Consider the following 20,060-nt stretch of genomic DNA (forward strand, 5'->3'; position numbering starts at 1 on the left):
AGGTCATTGCAGTAAATGAGCAAACACTTAACGGGCTGACCTGCACACCTTTTGGTCTTCCCTCCAAGAGCCAAACCCACGATTCTGCTTAGCTTCCCTTTCCTCCAACTGAACTTCACAGCGGAAGGAGCTTGGAGTGTTTAAACGGATTGCTTAATAACTGAATTTTTACATCCCTACTCCAAAGACTTTAGAAACAGAAAAACACAAACACTTTTCATATCACAGGACTTTATTAAAATTCAACTCAGATATAAAGTTAACAGTTTATCCATGTGCTTTTTAAAAAACTCATGATCTTTAAAATTTAAGCAGTTTTTTTTTGGAAGCAGAAAAGAGTCTGACAAACATGCACATGACATAGACAGGATAGTTCTGACTACTTATGTACGCATCAAATCAATACCACATCATACAGAGTATTTATCCATGTGCATACATCGTTAGACAATCTCTCGAGTGTTGTGCGACATTGCTTTCCAACCTCAATCCTGTACCTATAATCTGTTTCTCATTGTATCATGTGTCAAATTTAGAGCTTTATCCTGGAGCCCACACTTTTTTCATGAGTAGCGCCACTAAGGCCAGTAGCACTACACATGTAAAGTTCAGGTCATAAATCAGACACAAACACACAATTGATTGGCACTCAAATAATAATAAAATCCCACTGCATCACTTCTTTAAATGAAAAAAGGGCTTCCATCTCCACCCCAATTTTTCAGTGAGCTATTTTACATAATACTGTGCTCCTTTCTTTCCCTACTACATAACTGATTTCAGAGCCATTCTTGGTGAACATAGCACATTATTCTTCCAGTGAATCTGTGGAATTTTAAAGTGAAACTACAAATGTTGAAAAATAAAACAAAAGCTGTTCAAAGACATCTTCCCCCAGCCTTTGTCATCCAGTGCTGGCCTATTCAAAGTAAGCCTCAGTAGTGCCATTAAAGCAGAGTCCTGACGCATCAGATTGTAGAATGGCGCAACATGTTCCCAACTGTACACCACAGGGGAGGCCAAATCATGGCCTCCTCCCCATACCTGGAGTTCTAGGAGGAAGCAGTCCCTGTGCTCCCTCAACTCCAGGGACTGCAACTGTGCTGTCCCCTTGTGTTGGAGGGCCAGGCAGGGAGGCCATAAAGAGCACATTGAACACATAATTATTCAATAGCCAGGTACAATGTGTCCTTAAACGGAAAGCGCTTCAAGACACATGCTGTCCTTTTGCTTGTACAGCACCCATGCACACACATGCTGCAGAGCTAATGAATACTAGCTTATAAGTATCCCAATTTGCAGAAGCACTGTATCACCACTTACCAGTTCATACAAATCCTGTTCAAAGTGTTGAGATTGTGCCCAATTTTAAGACTGCATAAAAGATTGAAATAAAAATATTTGCTAACTGTGGATGGCAAAAGCTACTTGTGGGCAGTGCCAAGAATTGCATTGGCAGCTTTTGCTCAAAACCAACTCTTGAAAGCAGTAGCTTCATAAAGGTAATCGTGATTGGCTGGTAGCATGTATGACACTGCAACTTCATTGAAAGTTGTACTTTCCGGGCAGTAATGCAAGCTGTGCTTGTGAGAGTGGTGTCTAAAACAGTGCTGTGTAGAAGTGTAACAAGAAACAGGATTCTTTATGCTTGCTCAGAGTTCTGCAACCCTTCTTTGATATCTCTTCATCTGACAATCTATTTTTGGGTTCTGTCTTTCCTTTATTATAATTTTCTTTTTAGAAACATAAAACAATATTCCAATTTACAAAAAGGGAAGTCACTACAAAAAAAACCTTAAACAATTGAATGTGAAAGGAGAGATACATAAACAGAGTATCACCGTACTGGAGTGCAGGATAACCATACTCAGTTAACACCTTATTGATCTTTATGAATGGAAAATGGACAGAAGGACCAGAAAGAAATAGAGAGGAGAATTCTTGCAATGAGCTACAGAAACAAAAGGGAGCAACAACAGATGGGGCACGATAGGAAGAGGGAACAGATGCTATATGAAGGTTTGAGAATTTCATCTCTTATAGTGCAACCCATAATTTCTGGTCTATTGAATAAAAATGACACTTCCTAGTACAGTCACTCTGTAGTTCACCCATTGGCCAGGTGAGAGCATGGTCAAAACAGATCCTAGGAGGCCTGGGTCAGAAAGTTTCTGGGCTCCACCATGCCATTCTGTCGGTCTCTGGAAAAAAACAATCATACTCATAATATTTTAAAACACTGTTTCTTAACATGTCACAATGAAACACTGAAAGTTCAAGCTATCCCTTGGAGATCTACAGAAGAAAAGCACCATGGAAAAGCTAAGCAGTATTGCATTCTCAGTCAGATGAGAGGAATCCTGATGTGCTGTCCCTCCACTGCATTGAAAACTCACCCTCCAATGGTGACTTTTACCCAGAAGGCAAGAAGGCTCTGGGTGAGTGTGCACGTGGTGTCTTAGTTTCAGAATAAAAGAGGTCTTTATTTTCAAAACCCTGTGGCTGTGTGAGCTGTGATGTTTTGGAACACACAATAGGAACAGATCAGTAGTCAGCTGTATCTAGTATCTCTGGCAGTGACCAAGACTGAATGGTCCCTCCTCCATCATTCCATTATGGCTAGGTCTACATGTGAGTGAAATAGGCATCATTTCCTAGGCAGCTTTACATGAAAAGAAAGCACTTCTACTCATTGCTGGTGTCAAGAGGCAGTGATGAGATCAATAAGGCCCTTAGTCAGACCCATGCATCACCTTCACAACTGGGGGAGGGGATGGCTTCTTTTGATGGACAGTAGGTCATCGCTTCTACCAGACCTTTGAAATGTTTTCCCCTTCCTAACAGCTTTGCCTCCATCTTACTAAGAAACTTGCTTCAACAATATCCTGCAGCAGTGAGTCCCCAAGTTAATTATACATTGTATTAAGACCTTTTATCACCTTTAAATTTAAGAACTTTTCATTTCCTTTCTCATCACTGCTGATAGAGGATGTTGGTTTACACACAAATGCTTTCTGGGGGTATATCTACACTGCAATTAAGACACCCGTGACTGGCTCATGCCAGCTGACATGAGCTCATGGGACTGCTGAACTGTGCTGCAGACCTTCTGGCTCAGCCTGGATGCCAGGCCCTAGAACCCTGTGAGGTGGGAGGGTCCCAGAGTTTGGGTTGCAGACTGAGCAATTAAACAACTCCATGTGCCAGAGTCAGCTGGCATGGGCCAGCCACAGATGTCTAACCACAGTGTAGACATACCCCTATCCTGCCTACTTCATTCCTCTGTCAGTGATCGGTATTTGTGAGATCCAAATTACTGCACTACCGAACCACAGACATATAAGTTTATTATATGGTGGCCTCTGTGAAATGAGTTGTGGGTTTTTTGGTTCAGGTCCTGGGTCAAAAAAAGGGTTCACCCACTGACCCTTTGTGCCAGTCTCAGGGACATACTAAAGAAATGAATGGGCCTGGAGAGCAAATTATTTTCACACCAAGACGTGATCCCTCTAAGGCAGGGTTGATGCATGTATTTGGGAAGAACTGGGTGTAACTTACATTACATGCATGTTGGTACTGCACCTGTTCCTTGCATAGAGGATGGATGTTCATGCTCATGAAAGGCACTGGACTAAGAGGTCACTTTCAAAGGAAAGAAAAATATATCTTCCCGTGATGCATTATCTAGAGCTGATCTCTGCATTTAGGTGGGTGTTTATGCATTTAACTGAATTAAGCAGTAATTTGTGTTTTAATTAAACTAGGTTTAGGACTGCAATGAATTCACAAAAAGGGCAGTGCTCATTCCCCCTCCACACAATGTACAGATCATAGAAGGAAATACTGACCTGATTAGAGGCTAAATTTAGACAGAGAGGATGGAAGTCTAAATTTGCAGAGATGTAAAAGAAGAGGCTAACTGGGAAACTGAAGATATGTATTTCAAATAGAAATCTCGAAAACAGGACAGTTTGGGATGTGAGTTACTAACTAGTTAAATGCTATTTCCAGAATCAAGTGCATGCTTTTTCACTGGTATCTCCAAGACAATGGTAAAGCATCTGATAATTTGTTATTTCTGTATATTACAGGTTTTATGAAGTGGAGGCAAAGGAGGGTACTTATTTTAATAATAAACATGAGGCAGCCCTAACTTGCACTTCCGGACCGACAGTTCTATCACTAACAACAAAGCTAAGTGATAGGGTCCTGGAGCCTGTTGTACCTATTTTGTTTCACAGAATAGCTTAATACAAACTAGTTGCAGATCACACTTTTCCCATATAAATCCCAGATTCATGTTTCTCCTTCCTCCTTATTGTTAGCTTAACTGATATTAGCTTAACTAGTAGAGGGACAAGACAAAGGCCCAGCAGTTAAATAACATACATGTGCATGTTCACAGCACTGGAGGCTCATGGTAGGCATTGGGAAGTTCACCCTTAGAACACTGGATATTTCTGTAATAGTCAGAGGGAAGAGGGAAGTAAATCAGAGGCAGAGCTGAGGTGGGTAGAGAGGACTGCTGAAGTGGGGAGCTCCAGTGGATAGCACATACCCTGCAGCCTCACAAAAAGAAAATGAGAGTGATGTAGAGTCAAATGGGGTGAGGTGTGGGGGAAGCAGTACTGTCAGACTCCCATTCCCTACCCACAATAAAAGGCTCAGAAAAGTTTCAGTCTTTTTCTTCCTTGGAAATAGCAACACATAAAATCATAGACTCAAAATGGGGGTAGAACAAATTTTCTCTTAAAAAGAAAAAGACTCTCGCTTTGCGTTCTCTTTCTCTTTGCTTTTCCATTCCCCTCCCTCACACACCTGTCCTCTGTAACTGTCAATCCCCTTTGAAGGTTTTCTTTTATTCTTGTCTTTTCCTCTCTTTGTTCAGGGGATATGATTTTTATTCAAGTCAGCTTCTTTCTTCCACATTCAAGTTTTTCTCTTTCCTACTGCTCCCCTTCTCCCGCCTCCTGTCCTTGGCCCTCTTCCTTTTTTCCCCTTTCCACTGCTGCTTTCTTTTTCATTTCCCTTTACATTGGTGGTTGAATGAGGGAGGACCAATTTCCTCCCACCAACTAATTCACTGCTCATCATACACCCATCCTCATCTCTTCTTCCCTGGTTCTATCCCACCCCTTCAATCTCTGATTTCCTTTTCCCCAATTTATTAGTTCCTCAACCAATGCTCCCCAATGCCACCATGAGATTTTGCCTGAGAATCTCTTCTCTTTCCAGTGGTGGGGCCATGGCTGCTGCGATGAGGAGAAAAGGAGCTGTCAGATGATAGTTTCAGAAGTGCATTTGTCTAACTTTTTACCTTGGGATGGTATTATTACTAAAGAGGAGCCACAGCTTACATTAATGTAGCTGCTTGTAACTGTGCATTAATGTGTGCACATCCTATAACAGTATCATAGTCACTGGGTTATACATAAGCCAGAGCGCAATTAATCATTAAAAATATTTTAGATAAAACACAGTAAAAATTATTTGAATTTTTCAAAAGATGTGTTAAATGCTTCAAAAAGAAATTCTGTACTGGAGTTGGCTGGACAATAATCCTAGTGACCACAGATCAATGGATACTCATTTCAAATCATGCTTTGAATAGCCAGACATCTGAATATCTCTAGCTAGGACTCAAGGGATAAAACAGGTACTAATACTCCTGCAAAGAGGATTCATCACTACCACTTCAACTAGTTATTCTACTAGCCACAGAGCTAACCATTCACAATCCCTAAAGCATTCAATATATATTTTGTTAGATGTGCCATTGTTTACATGATATTTAGTACACAATTCATTGTAGAACTAATAATTCATATGTTAGGGGCTAAAATGGATACCTGAAAGGATTGGTGGCCAGTTGTACATCTAACATTTGATGTAGAGCCATGCACATTTGTCTTCAACTTTCTGCACTAGGTCCTAGATGTTTAAACCATCGTACAAAGCCTTCGAATCCCTCTCTGTCTCAGAGTCCTGAATACCTGCATGTTTCTACTTTTGACTACGTGTTCCCGGAATCTATGAGTTAGCATGCTACCAGTGCCTGTCCAGCTGGTATCTTTCATGTTTATGAAGCATGTTAATGTTCAAAGGTTCCTCAGCTCCATGATAGGCTAGTAGGATGCTCAATAGCAGTCTCTCATATGACAGACTGCTTGGCACAGAGCTGGATTAAGTAAAACTATTGAAGTTTAAGACAGATGGGGTGGCTGTGTTCAATTCCTAACAGTCACAATACACTTTATTTAATCAAGTAATTACTAACAATGAGCATTTTCACTGCAGTAAAGATAAAATTATTCAGAGAAAACTGAAACTCCTATCATACAAAAAAAGTAACAAATGCTGAATCTGCTTTAAGATAAACACTACAAATTGACAATGAGTGCTTGAGTGTGGCATAATTTACAGAAATTGGATATAAGGTGAACATATTTCAAAATTAAACACTAGAACCCTTTTGTATTAATGTCTTTAAGGGTTGTGGAATTCACATGACATTGCTTTTTCAAACTATTTGCAATCTGATTCCATATTTTTATTGCAGATAGTTTCAGATCTGTATGAAGGTACATCCATGTGAAATTGTGATGTAAACCATATATGATTTTTGTCTGAAGTTCCTATAGTTCTGGTTACCATTTAGCAGAAGGAAGCAAAAGACAGACTTCTTCATCCTCAATGCCCTTGAGTTAAACAACACTATATTAACTAGAGTAATCTGACAACAATAAGGGAACAACAACTAAAAGAGCAATAAAATCACACAGTGTGCAGAGAAGTGGACACTTCCAGGGTTCTGTTTCAATGCCACAGCTGTAAAAAGGAATTGAAGGATGGTTAAGCCTGCTCCACCTGTTATGTCCTGGATGGGAATGTGTGTGTGTGCATGCACACACGTGTACACTTGTGCTTGCATCCAGGGTGCAGGCCTGGTCCCAGTGTTAACTGCTATTCAAAAGAATTTGATCTCCTGTACATGGGGCACACGGGAATATGAGGTACACAGCTACAAGTGGAATATGTGTGGATAATCACATGAAGAACAACGGGATATTTCAGGACTAGGACATCATATGAAAAAAATGGGATAGCTGATCTCTTTACTCAGGTAGACCTACTAGGCATATGATATATAAAGACATACAATACAAATGAATGCCATAGTTCTTTGAGGTTTTTTGAATATGGCCTTCAGGTAGAAGAATCTTGACCAATTCATGGAGATAGATACCAGTATCTCTGTGAAAAACAAATCTTTTTTTTACCTGACATGTAGTAAGTTTCACAGTATATCAGAAAATTAACTAAACCACTAACTCTATTAAAAGTTTCTATTTATCTGAAGAAATCTAAGGCTAAAATTACGTTTATGAAAACAAATAACTCCTAAGACATATCTCTTACTCAACTTTCAGAAATAAAAATCACACTGCATACAGTATACTGGTAAATCAAAGTCTGTATTTTGTGATGACTGCTAATGCTAAACATTATGTGACTTTATTAAAATTCTGCTCTGAACTGGTGGCAATTTACTTTTAGTAAATCCTTGTCATCTTTGTCTTAAGCCTTCTTTGATGGAGTGAAGAAATCTGAAACTCCAACCAGGCCTTCCTTACGCTCCCTAAATTACAAGAAAATAAATATCCTTTCATTAAATTATTTATATTTACAATGACCCAAGTGGGTAAATTTTTTAAAACTACATTAAATTTACCCCAGTATACATTGTTTTAGTGAGGATTTTTTTATTAAATGTTTTTCTTTGTACTATAGTTCAGAATTACTTCACTATAACAACAGTAGCAGACAATACATCCTGGTGGGTCTGCAACATTACACACTTTAGAAACATTTTTCTTGCACCAAGTACATCTATCAGCCAAATTTTGCTTTATCTAAAATATGGAATGTAGGACTTGTAAAGTTGCCCTATCTCTTAAATCCACTGAAATCAAGTGCACAGAGGCTCCAGAAAACTCCATTCAATGGGCTCAAATAAAAAAAAACAGGTAAAGGCAGAGTCAAACCTGGGATTCTGGAAGGGTTCTTAGAGGTGAAACCTAATTTGATACTATGAAAGCCAAACAACTTCAGAAAAGTCTGCCAGTAGAACCAAGGTGTCTTAAAGTGAGCCATTTCTTTATAGCTGTTATAGACTAGGTAAGACAATAGTCTAGTAATGTCCCTTTAAAAGTGAAAGCAATCTCCCAAGAAGCTATTATCTCAACTTTTCATAAACTTAACAAAAGAGGGAAATAAGGTTAACAATTTTAAACAAATTACTGTTACCTGGGATCCAGTCAAACCTAAATCACTTTATTGTATAAAAGAATAATATAATCATAATTGTACATATGAATGCAATTCTATAGCTATCCTAAATGGTGACAGTAAAGCTTATCAATTTGTTAATGTAAATGGAGATGGGATTAGTGTGTATTTTCCCTACCAGAGTGCTCCACAGACGAGAAAGCTCAAAGTAACACACACTTGGTTTCAACTAATTTAGGGTAGTGACTATGTTAATCCTGCTGGCACCTTGAGCAGGAAGAACCTAAGGACAAAAGCTAAGCAGAGGCACAAATGAAATTGGTAGTCTCCATACATCCACAGCTCAAGAAATGAGCAAACCATGTACACCATATTCCTGTCCTCCTCCTTCCAAAACAAAACAAAAAATTGTAAGAATGCATTATTCAAATACTCAGATACAAGAGACATGCCCTTTCAGGGATCAGGACTATGCCAATAGCATACAAGAGAAATAATATTCCAAAGATTGGGGATCTGATACACCAAAGGAACGACAAATAAAATAAACAACAAATTCATGTCCCTCACATATACCCCCAAACCCAGTCTAGATAGGGTTGAGGCAGCCCAAGAAAAAAAGATACATCCTTAAGATGAACAGTAGGGACATTTAATGCAGATGCATACACACAAACCAAGCATCACCTTGCAGGCCAGCATAAAAAGAACAGTCTTATATGATGGAGTTGCCTGCAATAGGAGGGGACTGGACTTGAGGAGTCAATAGGACCCTTTCAGTCTTATGTCCTAAGGATTACATAACCTCAAGGATTACATAACCTCAGGCTCATGAACACAAGATTGGCTAAAAATAAAGTCTGCATTGCATATGACCTCATTGTGGAAGAGACAACTGATCTGATCTTCATCACTGAAATTTGGGTTGAAAACATTGTCAGACCCATTCTGGTACAGTTCATTCCAGCAGCATGGGTGAAATCATTGGTGAAATCCACATCTCACTGAGGTCAATGGGAATTTTGCCATTGACTTCAGTGGGCCCAGGATTCCACCACGAGTCCAAATGGGGAGAGAAGCAGGGTGGCTATCATATAGTCCAACCAAACCCAGATGGAAATGAGATCTTAACTCAGAGACCAAGTCATTCAGATGCACCCAGATGACACAAAAATCTAGAAAACAAGACCAATATAAACATTCTAGCAGTATACAGACCACTCAAGAGCTCTGCAAGCTTGCTTTCAAAGATAACTTCAAACCTAGCTTTGAACTCATCAAAATTTGTCTTATGAGACTTCATACTTATGGGGGACAGTTCTCACTCAGTGGCCAAGGATCTAATATCCATTAAGACAAACACTACATTCTCCCACAGTGTTCAATCCCACTCTTACATCCTGCTGGAATACACTACACCATCCAGAAGCATGACCAGTGTGCTAAGGGACTAGTTAGACACTCTCCAACAACTTCAAAACAGCTCCTCCCTTTGTACCACCCCCAGGGATATCTACTTTTTACCAATGATCAGCACCAGATAAAGCAGAAGCAAGAACTGGGTTGTCTGGAACATAGGGTATTTATAAACACCAACATTATAAAGGAAACTAACATCTAAAATGTCTGATCAACATAACCATTCTTGATAGCAGAATGTCAAGCCTGTCTTAGCCTAATCTTGGACATGAACATCTCCCACTGTGAAGAACTGCCATAATATTTTGCTGAAAAGATTAATAAAATCTATAGAGGTGGCAGGATCAGCTGAGTAAGAGAACCAAACCTGGTAAAGATAAATGAACACCTGAGATCATGTCTAAGGAAGAGCAATTTATCAGTGGCTTGGAATCATGGCTGATACTAAAAAAACTGAAGGACCCAAACAATCTTGCTAGTTGTGGTCTAGTCTAAAATGTTCCTTTCCTGAATAAGGACATTGAGATGATAGTGGTAGATCATCTCCAGCAGAATCCAACTTCGGCCAATATGCTGGATACTAGATTTCAGACCTAGCCAATGCAAAGACAGTGTAACAGTCACACTAGTGAATGATCTCCTAATAAAATCTGCTGCTTTCAAGTGTATTTCACTTGTGCCACCAGCAGGGGTCAATGGATTGACCTCAGATACATGTACATATACATCACTCCTATCTGGAGCAGAGAACACCATAATTCACCTAACCCAATGTCTGGAAAAAATAAACATGTGGGTGAATAACTGTTGGCTCAAATTCTGACATTGAAACCAACAGGAGTCTTCTAACTTTAGGCATCCATTTTTTAAAAATCTCATCCTCAACTTTTATTATGCTCTCTACTAGCTAGTACAAAGAGAAGGTGAAGTGAAAAGAGAGACGCCTAATTAAAATTATAGAGATTTATGAAACCAGAATGAACCCATAGCTGATCCATGTTCTAGGTCCAAATTTATACTTACACTTGTCCCTTAAGAGCATGGAGAAAAGCTTCAACTTTGTAGTCTGGTATCTCACCATCTATACTGGCCAGGTATGTGTAAATAAATGAGAATGTATCAAATGGAATTCGAGCAGGTCCACCCTCTGGATCCGTTGTTAGAATTTCACAGGCATACTTCGCAGAAGTCATTAACGACTAGCAGGATCCCAACCAAGAAAAGAGAGGAATAAGACCAGAAGGCATTAGCATCCTTTGTTCACTATGATGTAATATCACATGAAAGACTGTCAGCTTCTGAAATTCAATGTGAATAGAACCAAAACTTCATTTACACTTGCAAACTTTGTACCTGTTATTCACATGCCGATTCGCACCAGCTCCACTGGTGATAATGGTGATGGAAACTGTGGTGTAAATAGGACTCAGGCATTTTTACTATTGTAGCATTTGGTTTAAGATTACAGAATGGCAAAAATGCCTGACCCCTGTTCATACTGCTGCCTCCACCAATGTTAGCATTGGTGGAGTTGCACTACTGGTGAATTATGGCTAAAAATTCTGTTAGTATCTGCTAGTACATAAGGGCCCTAGTGTAATTCTGCTACTCTTTTAATCAACACAAAAGAGAAACATAGGGTATCATTGAGCAATTAATTCCATCATGTCAGACTGTACAGACATCAGTCCACTGCCATATTTACTAATACATCACCAGGTAAAGAAATTGTCCTTAATTTCTTACCATGCAAAGGCTTCAGTTCATCTGTGAACTATTATTTCAGTTTATCTGAACCTGGCCCTAGTGAGGGCAGCACTAAATGGGCTAAAATAGCTAAATCAATAAATCTGAAAACCTTTTTCTGGATCAATGTTGTGGTAACTGATATTTTGGCATGATGCTGTGAATGTCAGCGTTCACAATAACCAAACAAGCTCCAGTTCTGGAAAAGGTCCTTTTGGATAAATCCACATATTCTGTGGCAGCAAATCTGCCAGCCTGAGTTGAGAGACATAGGCCTCAGGGGCTTACACTAGAATTCTAAAAATAGCTGTGTAGCCAGCACTTTGAAATTGTGGTATGGGCTGAAACTCGGGCTCTGAAACCTAAGGATTGGGGTGAGTTTCAGAGCTCAAGCTGCAACTTCAAATACCTGTCTCCTGGCTATTTTTAGAGTGTTATCGTGAGCGCCACAAGCCCAAATCTGTAAGCCGGGAGGGCTCACTGCCGCAGGCTATCTTAAATGGAGTAAACTTAATTAAATTGAAATTAAGGATGTAAATAATTTAAGGCAGAAAAATCTTTAAAAGAATGTTGCAATTAAAAAAAACACCACCCAAAACCCAGAAAATTCGGAGTTAACATTACATTTTAAAAAACAAACATGTCCTCAGGTGTTAGTTAAGGATATACTTTTTTTTAAAATCCTATAACTTCATTGGGATTCCAAAAAGATGCAGCAATCTGAACTAGTGGATCCTAATGTTAGATCTGAGCCATAAATAGTAACATTTATAAAAATTCAGTGAGGAGTTGGCTGATTGGGGTAACAAAGAAGACCATGACTAAAGACCCTAAAAGTCATGGTGGTTACAAAATTACAGCTTTATTCACAAGTAAACAATGGATTTTCTAAAAATAAGTATTTCTTAATGATGGAACAGTGAATTTAGTAATAAAAACAATGTCTACTCAAAATCTAGAATATATTCCAAACCCCATTATTGGCAATTCCAAGGTAACTAAAACTGGATACCCAAACTGTTACACAATGACACTTTATAACTGGTACAACTGTCAGCCCTCTCCTACAAGAGCTTTGCTGAATCTGTCAACCTTGGGAGAGCCAGCAGCACCTCCTGCAGAATTTCTAAAGGCCTCCTACACAATTTATAAACTCTGCAGGGCCTTCTGGCCCTCACACTTTGGCACTGCTAAGTAGTTATAAACTCCAAATTAGTCCTAGCCACAATTCTCTCTCTTTTATGTTATTTATTCACCTCAAGTTTTCACACATCAAGGATATAAAAATTGTTTCAAAGATAAGGAAATTTCCACACCAAGAATTGTTAGAGTTTAGGCTGAATTGTTAGAGTTTAGGCTGTAAATACATAGCAATATGTTATGAAAAAATGTATTAAATCATTATTGTTTAAAAAAGTTAGAATGCCAGGAAATTCTAAATTAAAGCTGCGCTTAAAATATAAAAAAATTCAAAGGTAAGGAACTGCAAGCTACCTTGACTCTGATTCTGATCCATGAACATCTATGAGTATTATTTACTCAGTGTTATGACTAAAGGAAATGAATATGCTAATTATTTTATTGTGTTATCAGGTATAAGAGAATATGGATATAAGAATATGGGTATAAATCTCTTATTACACAGAGTTGGATTCAAATCAAGAGACAAATAAAGGAAGTATTCTGGAGTATTAGAGCTATTACAGACTTTGAACGGCAGATGAGGTACATTGTGCTGTCCAGCTCAGTGATATGATGATCCTGTGACACTTTTTTGGGGGATTGTAAATGATAAATCAGACATGAGATGTCAATGTTTCTAGCTAGGAACACTGAATTGGGCAGCTGAAGTGGAGCACATCCATCGATCGCAACTAAGCACCAGTTCCTCGGGGGACAGAGGATGTCTCTCAGATAAGCATCTATCATATTTAGTGCTTTATATGTAAAAAAATAACCATCAAAACTTCTTTTTAAATATTTGTATATATTTTCATGTTACTAACACTGTATTTTATTACTGTCTTCTAAACTAAAAAAAATCTCACATGAGCATTATTTAGCTGACTGCAGAACTGTATTCAGAACACAGCTGTTTTAAAGCACTTAAGTGACCAAATTATTGATGGGATTAAAATACTACAGAACTATGAACAGTCACTGTCATTTTATTTTTGAAGTAAAAAAAAGCCTGCCAAAATAGGCTCACAGTGAATATTTTCAGTTCTCTCTCCTTCTCCTCGTTCATTCGCCACCACTTTTATGACAATGAGTGGCACTCCTGCATCACTTTACTTTTCATGTCTCCTCTTCCTGGTGCACATGCTCGCTATTGTACTGCCATTACAATCAGCAGTGATAACACTCTTATCCTTCCTTCCTATGCCTAGCTGAAACCCACCAGAGCAAAGGTTGGCACAGAGTTAACATAAACAAGCACAAATATGTGGCCAGACTATGCTGCACAAAAAATTGGGGTTTTAAAATGACACAATAATATCTAGATCTACAATCTATTTTCTGTAGTTCCTCTATCGTCTGCTTAGTACATGGTCATTTGATTTTGATTATGAAACATTTTAACATGCATACATACCCCACCAAGTATACTACATCCAAGTGCTAGAACTTTCAACCATTCCACCTCTTCACCAAAGTTGTCCAGTTGTAGAAGGGCTCTCAGCTGCTCCACTGGCAAGCACAGATGTTTCCATTTTTTCTCTAGTTCTATCATGCTCACACGGCCCTTTGGAGAAAGCTTTAAAAGACAAAGCCCAATACACAAGTAAAACTCTGGAAAACAGCATGAAGATTATTGCAAAACTAAGAGTACAAAACTTTAGGTCTACTTTTTTTCCCCCAAAGAAATCTGTGGCGTACCCTCTCTCTGACTGATGGTCTGTAGGACCGAATTGCCTATGAAAAGTTCTACTGACATCTTATCTCACCTATGAACCACATCTATGAACATTTCCATTGACATCTCTCAACAATATTGTGTGTTTAATATGGTATGGCTTGTACCTGCTTGTGCAAAACTTTAAGGAGGCCGGGTGTCAGCCCAGTGTCTGTTTTCTGTGTTGCTACTGGCATTTCAATCCTGTCCTTTACAGGAAGAGGCTCTCCTTTCGACAGAGCTGAGAAATACCTAGATTAACAGGAATATCAACACATTTGAATGCTTATAAGCAAATAAAAGGTAAGCAAAAACAAGCTTTTAAAAATGTTTGTTAGTGAATCTAAGTGCTCATGAAAGTGGAAAATTGGCTTCAGTTAGCTCCTTGTATAGAGACTTCCTCCCCTCTCTTTATCCAGTTTCCATCTTCTTTTTTAATTGAAGCCACAGTGCATGCAATGTTCTGTGTTCCTTGGTGAGAATGGAGAGTGATTTATAAATATTATTATTAGTGTGTGCTGGCAAATAGCACTGTCTAAGCTTTCCACACACATCTCTAACAATGCACTTTAAACTAGATTTCTATAATCCTCTAAGCATCTAATCTGATCAGCCATTGTCAAAACAGCCCAACCAGCAAATCAAAACACAATTCTGAAGAATTTATATAAAGACTTACTTATTTATTTTACATCTGACCCATAACTTAAACACAGCAGGAACTGAGTTTGATGCAGATATTAGTAATTTTAAGGTTGCTGATACAGAAAACTACCTCTTTCAGTCAATGCCACCATCGCAACTGGCCAAAAACTAATGTCATACAATAGACTTATTCCGTCTCATTCAACTACCCATATACAGTGCCCTGTTCACAAGATATGAAAAAACACTCCTCTTTAACAACTTTTACTAAACACTATCCGCACAGCCATTTTCAGAAAGAGAACCACAAAAAGTAACACATTTCAACAGTAGCCTATATCTTCTTAATACAAACATAGTATAGCATTTACGGTAAAGCTAGAGTTCAGCTAACACACAGAAGTATTCCTTTCAGATTCTATTTCTTCCCATGAAATACCACGTTTCACTGATGTGTAAAAGTGATTACCCCAGAAAATCCAACCAAATACAAGGATCTAAAGATGGCAACACCCTGCACCTTGTTTTCAACCAGGATTATTTATGAAATCTACTGAGAAAAACTAACAAGACCAAAAATGTGAGCCAGTTCGCTGTGTAGCAGTCATAGTCACTCTGCCAAGGTTCTAGGTCTAAAATTGCACCACTAAATATAAATTCAGTCAAAGAGCACATTATCTTTAACAAACTAACAGAATACATAAAATATATACCAGCATATGTGCCACACAATACTTAATATCCAGAAAACTTAATTAGGTCAATATACGATGCAGCAATATTTTGTTGAGAGCCTATATATAAAGTACTACTTACCCAGCTGACCACTGCAGTACATCATGAGGTTGAGTTCTGATGGCAGCTTTGGTAAACTGTTTCAAAATATCTGGGAGTTCAGGGGGTATGTTAATCTGCTGAGCACAAAACATGGTGTCTGGAAGAGGCATGATTCTTGTAAGGTCCAATAACTCTTGTAAGGTTCAGTAACAAGATCCTGAAAGAACTAAAAATATAAATGAATTCTAAACATATGAGATTAGTATGGTTCTATACCATATAAATTCTCTTAATTTTATTATTCATCTCAACCGTATAAAAAACCCAAACTTAAGACTTTAACTGTGAGGTCCTGTTCCACAACAGAATTTGGATGTCAATGTGTTACAACCATTTTATTTTAATGTAAACACAGATTTTTGTTCACAGCATCAATTTAGCCTGGGCAAAATTAAATGAGGGAAGTCCACAGAAATATGCAAGACTCTCTTCTTCTGCAGCTCCTGTGATCAGGAATAGCCTATTTTATATCTTTCTGTCTCACTGCCTTTCTCTTAACTGAAAACATCCCTCTGCTCCCTTGCCTATGCTTTTTTAATTTCTTTCTTAAATCTTCTCTTTATTTTAGCTTTGTAACTGTATTATTTAACTCTAACAATTTTATGATACAAATTTTTTGCAAGATGATACACAAAATAAAAAGGTAAATCTGAAATTAATTTAGGTTCTCCTAGTTCTATAATGGACTAGCTCAGGCAGTGGAGTAATATACACCAGATGATGGAAACAGATGGATTATACTGCAGTTTTTCTTTATTTCCTATTAGAAGGAAAATAGACTCCAAATTTCAATCAATAACTGTGATGAAAAAACAAAGTAAGTGAGACTAAATCACTTTTGAACTGGTACAGTCTCACAACAGTGAGTTATCACAGATGGTTCAAAACTGAGAGGTCCATCCCAGGTTAACACAGTGACAAGGAGGCCTCTGCAACTGGTGCTTAAAGATGGAATAGTGCTCCATGGGGAAATTAGAGGAATTCACAGAATAAGAAAAATTTTGGTATATTTGCCAGGCAGAACCACAGAATGAGTGTATCACCACCAGACTACTAGCCCCAGTACTGCACTGCAACTATTGGAAAACTTTCTGTTTTCAGTGACCTTGGGCAACAGCTCTGTTGTCAAATTTTTGCTGTGAGGAGAGTCTGCCATTTTTGTGCAGTTAAGCGTGAAGATTATGAAGTTTCCACTATATCTGTGTATATATTATACATATCACTATATCTCTTGATAAATCCATGGTAAGTCTTGAATTCTACGTACAGATCTGGTCACCCCATCTCAAAAAAGATACATCCAAATTGGAAAAAAAGTACAGAAAAGGGCAACAAAAATAATTAGAGGTATGGAAAAGCTTCCATATGAGGAGAGATTAACAAGACGAGGACTTTTCAACTTGGAAAAGAGACAACTAAGGGGGGATATGATAGAGGTCTATAAAGTCATGACTTATGTGGAGAAAGTAAATATGGAAGTGTTATTTACTGCTTCTCATAACACAAGAACTAGTGGTCACCAAAGGAAATTAATAGGCAGCAGGTTTAAAATTAGGAAGGAAGGAAGGAAGGAAGGAAGTATTTCTTCACACAACATACAGTGAACCTGTTGAACTCCTTGCCAAAGGATGTTGTGAAGGCCAAGACTATAACAGGGTTCAAAAAAAGAACTAGACAAGTTCATGGAGGATATGTCCATCAGTGGTTATTAGCCAGATGGGCAGGGACTGCTGTTTGCCAGAAGCTGGGAATGGTCTATGGGACGGATCACTTGCTGATTACCTGCTGTGTTCATTCCCTCGGAAGCATCTGGCATTGGCCCTGTCAGAAGACAGGATACTGGGCTAAATGAACCATTGGTCTGACCCAGTATGGCCTTTCATATGTTCTTATGCTTAAACAGAGCAAATATTTATTAACCTGTGCTCTTAGCTCTGTACCAGAAAACAATTTTAAATGTATGTCTTGCTATAACATATATGAGCAGTTAAAAATCCCTAGGAATTTATTATAAAAACATCTAAAATCACAGATGGAGCTTTTAAGTTGTCTAGCTTCACAGCCAACAGGACGGGCTGTCTTACAATTGGAATAGGACAACCTGAACTAGCTGGTAAGAAATATGTCTTTGTCCAAACAGGCCAATTCAGAAAACTGGAACTCCTATAGCATTACCTACCATCAGAACAAGACTAAATAGTGTGGGTGAAACCAGACAGTGCTAAAACGTGATTCTCTCTGACTAGGCACCAATCCTTTACAAAAGAAACCAGCAGTGAAGAGCAAAAGCATAGAGAAATATGTCCTCAAAGTGTTTTCTTTCATATCACGCACTTCCAGAGAAGTGCTCTCTGGTCAGCTTTTCCTCGTGTGTCTGTACGAGATCGGTTTGCGTGTTGTACAGGGGGAGCTGCTTGCAGCGGGCAGTTCCTTCTCCTCTGTTTCGTTAACGCTCCGACAAGGAGCAGGCCGAACGCGGATCGACCCAGCAGCCGCCCCCAGGCACCGCACGGCACGAGCGCGCCGCTCACACCGAGCGGGGAAAGGCAGCGGCTCCGATCATCCCTGGACCCGGGTAACATCGCGGCCAGGCTCAGCCCGTCGCTCATCCCTGCACCCCCGGCTGAGCGCCGGCCGGACTGACCAGCTGCCAAGGCGGCTGGGGCTTGGCCTGGGGCACGGCTGGCGCTTTCCCTGCCTGGGCGAAGGGCGGGGGCGCGGCGCAGGCTGCGGGCCGGGAGGGCGAAGCCTTGTGCCCGGCTGAGTCCCGGCGCGCTCCGAGGCGCGGGCAGGGCAGGACTGGGCGGTCCGGTGAGCGGCCGGCGCGGGGCCCCGCGTAGCCTGTCGTTGTCTCGCCCCGCCTTCGTTCTTATCTGGGGGCGGGGGCGGTCACGCGGGGGTTGCGGGACGGGACCGTTGGTGCCCCGCCTGCCCGGCCAGGCGCTTTGCCTCGCGCTCCAGCAGGCGGCCCGACCTCGCGCCTGGGGAGTTTGCCCGGCGAGCGGGTCTCTCACCTCAGCCTCCGGCTCGGCTCGGCTGTGCGGGACAGCGCGTCACCGTCGCTCGCCTGACACCTCCCTCCAGTTCCCGGGGCAACGTTTGTGTTTCACCGTCGCCAGGCAACCAGTTCGAGCTAGCGCACGCGCGGCGCATGCGCTGGCCGAAGGCGGTGACCAGTCACCTGCTCAAAACGACTGTTACCCACTAGCCTTGGCGCATGCGCTTATGGGGGCCGGGCTACTCAAAACAGCTTGCTAGCCTGTTGTCGTGCCGCCGCAGGTCCAGGCGCATGCGCAGAATCGGGGCGGCCCTGTTGCGCTGCCCCCTGCCGGCTAGTGGGAGCCTGGACTCCGAGCTTGGCGGGGAGCTGACTGAGCGCCCCTCGTCCCCCCACTGCCAGGCCGGCGCTGCTGTGCAAAGCCATCCAGCCACGTCGGTGCTGACTTTCCATTTGCTAAAGCCATTGTCAATACACAGAAGATATTTCTACAGCAATGGATAGTGGAAAAAATCTGCACGGGAAGCAGTAAGATGAGTCCATTCTTTGGCTGTATTCAACCCAGGGATGAGACTGGCTCACCTAGTACCCGTCTTTAAAAAAGGGAGAACAGGGAGGAACCAAAAACCTATAGCCCAGTCAGCCTGACTTCAGTACCTGGGGAGCTACTAGAGCAATGTATAAAACATTTGATTTGTGAGTACCTGAAGGATGAACAGGTGTAATCATTAGCAGCCAATATGCAGTTACCAAGAATAGATCATGTCAAACTAGCTTGATTTCCTTCTTTGAGGGTAACTGGTTTGGTGGATAGCGGGAATGTGGTGGACATAATATACCTGGACTTCAGCAAGGCTTTTGACACAGGCACACATGACATTCCGGTAAGCAAGCTGCAGAAATGCAGGCTTGACAGAACTACCGTTAAGTGGATATGTAATTGGTGAAAAAAACCACCCCTAGTAACTAGTAAGGGAATGATGTCTGATTGGAGGGAAGTCTCAAGTAGGGTTCTTCAGCCACTGCTCATTGTACCAAATCACATGTGATCCCACCCGTCAGTGTTTGTTTCTTGGGCCTAAGCAATGCTCCAGTGTTTGCAGCTGCTCTGCTAACCTCATCACATCTCTCAGCAATCTGTCCTCAAAGTCCCCCCCCAATATTGCAGTTCTTGCGACTCCGCAAATTCCAGGGGATTGTTTGTCCTGTTTGCAGCATTCTTGAAAATAA

At 40.4% G+C, this 20,060-nt stretch overlaps 1 protein-coding gene across 4 annotated transcripts; it reads right to left on the reverse strand.

The window, feature by feature from the left end:
- Positions 1 to 217: 217 nt before the first annotated feature.
- Positions 218 to 19,357, reverse strand: ROPN1L (rhophilin associated tail protein 1 like). Of its 4 annotated transcripts, none has more exons than XM_067570119.1 (6): positions 18,847 to 19,357; positions 15,812 to 15,998; positions 14,479 to 14,602; positions 14,051 to 14,212; positions 10,732 to 10,907; positions 218 to 2,201 (listed from the first exon to the last, which is right to left on the reverse strand). In XM_067570119.1, exons 2-6 carry the CDS (start codon positions 15,940 to 15,942, stop codon positions 2,147 to 2,149), a joined length of 648 nt encoding a protein of 215 aa, XP_067426220.1. In that variant the 5' UTR covers positions 15,943 to 15,998; positions 18,847 to 19,357; the 3' UTR covers positions 218 to 2,146. The 4 variants fall into 4 exon arrangements, with proteins under 4 accessions (XP_067426220.1, XP_067385526.1, XP_067426203.1 ...); XM_067570102.1 differs by lacking the exon at positions 218 to 2,201 and adding an exon at positions 7,471 to 7,639; XM_067570111.1 differs by lacking the exons at positions 218 to 2,201; positions 18,847 to 19,357 and adding exons at positions 7,471 to 7,639; positions 18,167 to 18,386.
- Positions 19,358 to 20,060: the final 703 nt, after the last annotated feature.

This window comes from Emydura macquarii, unplaced genomic scaffold (assembly GCF_026122565.2).
Source record: "Emydura macquarii macquarii isolate MOO-44397 ecotype Brisbane River unplaced genomic scaffold, CSIRO-AGI_Emac_v2 contig_320, whole genome shotgun sequence".
NCBI lineage: Eukaryota > Metazoa > Chordata > Testudines > Chelidae > Emydura > Emydura macquarii.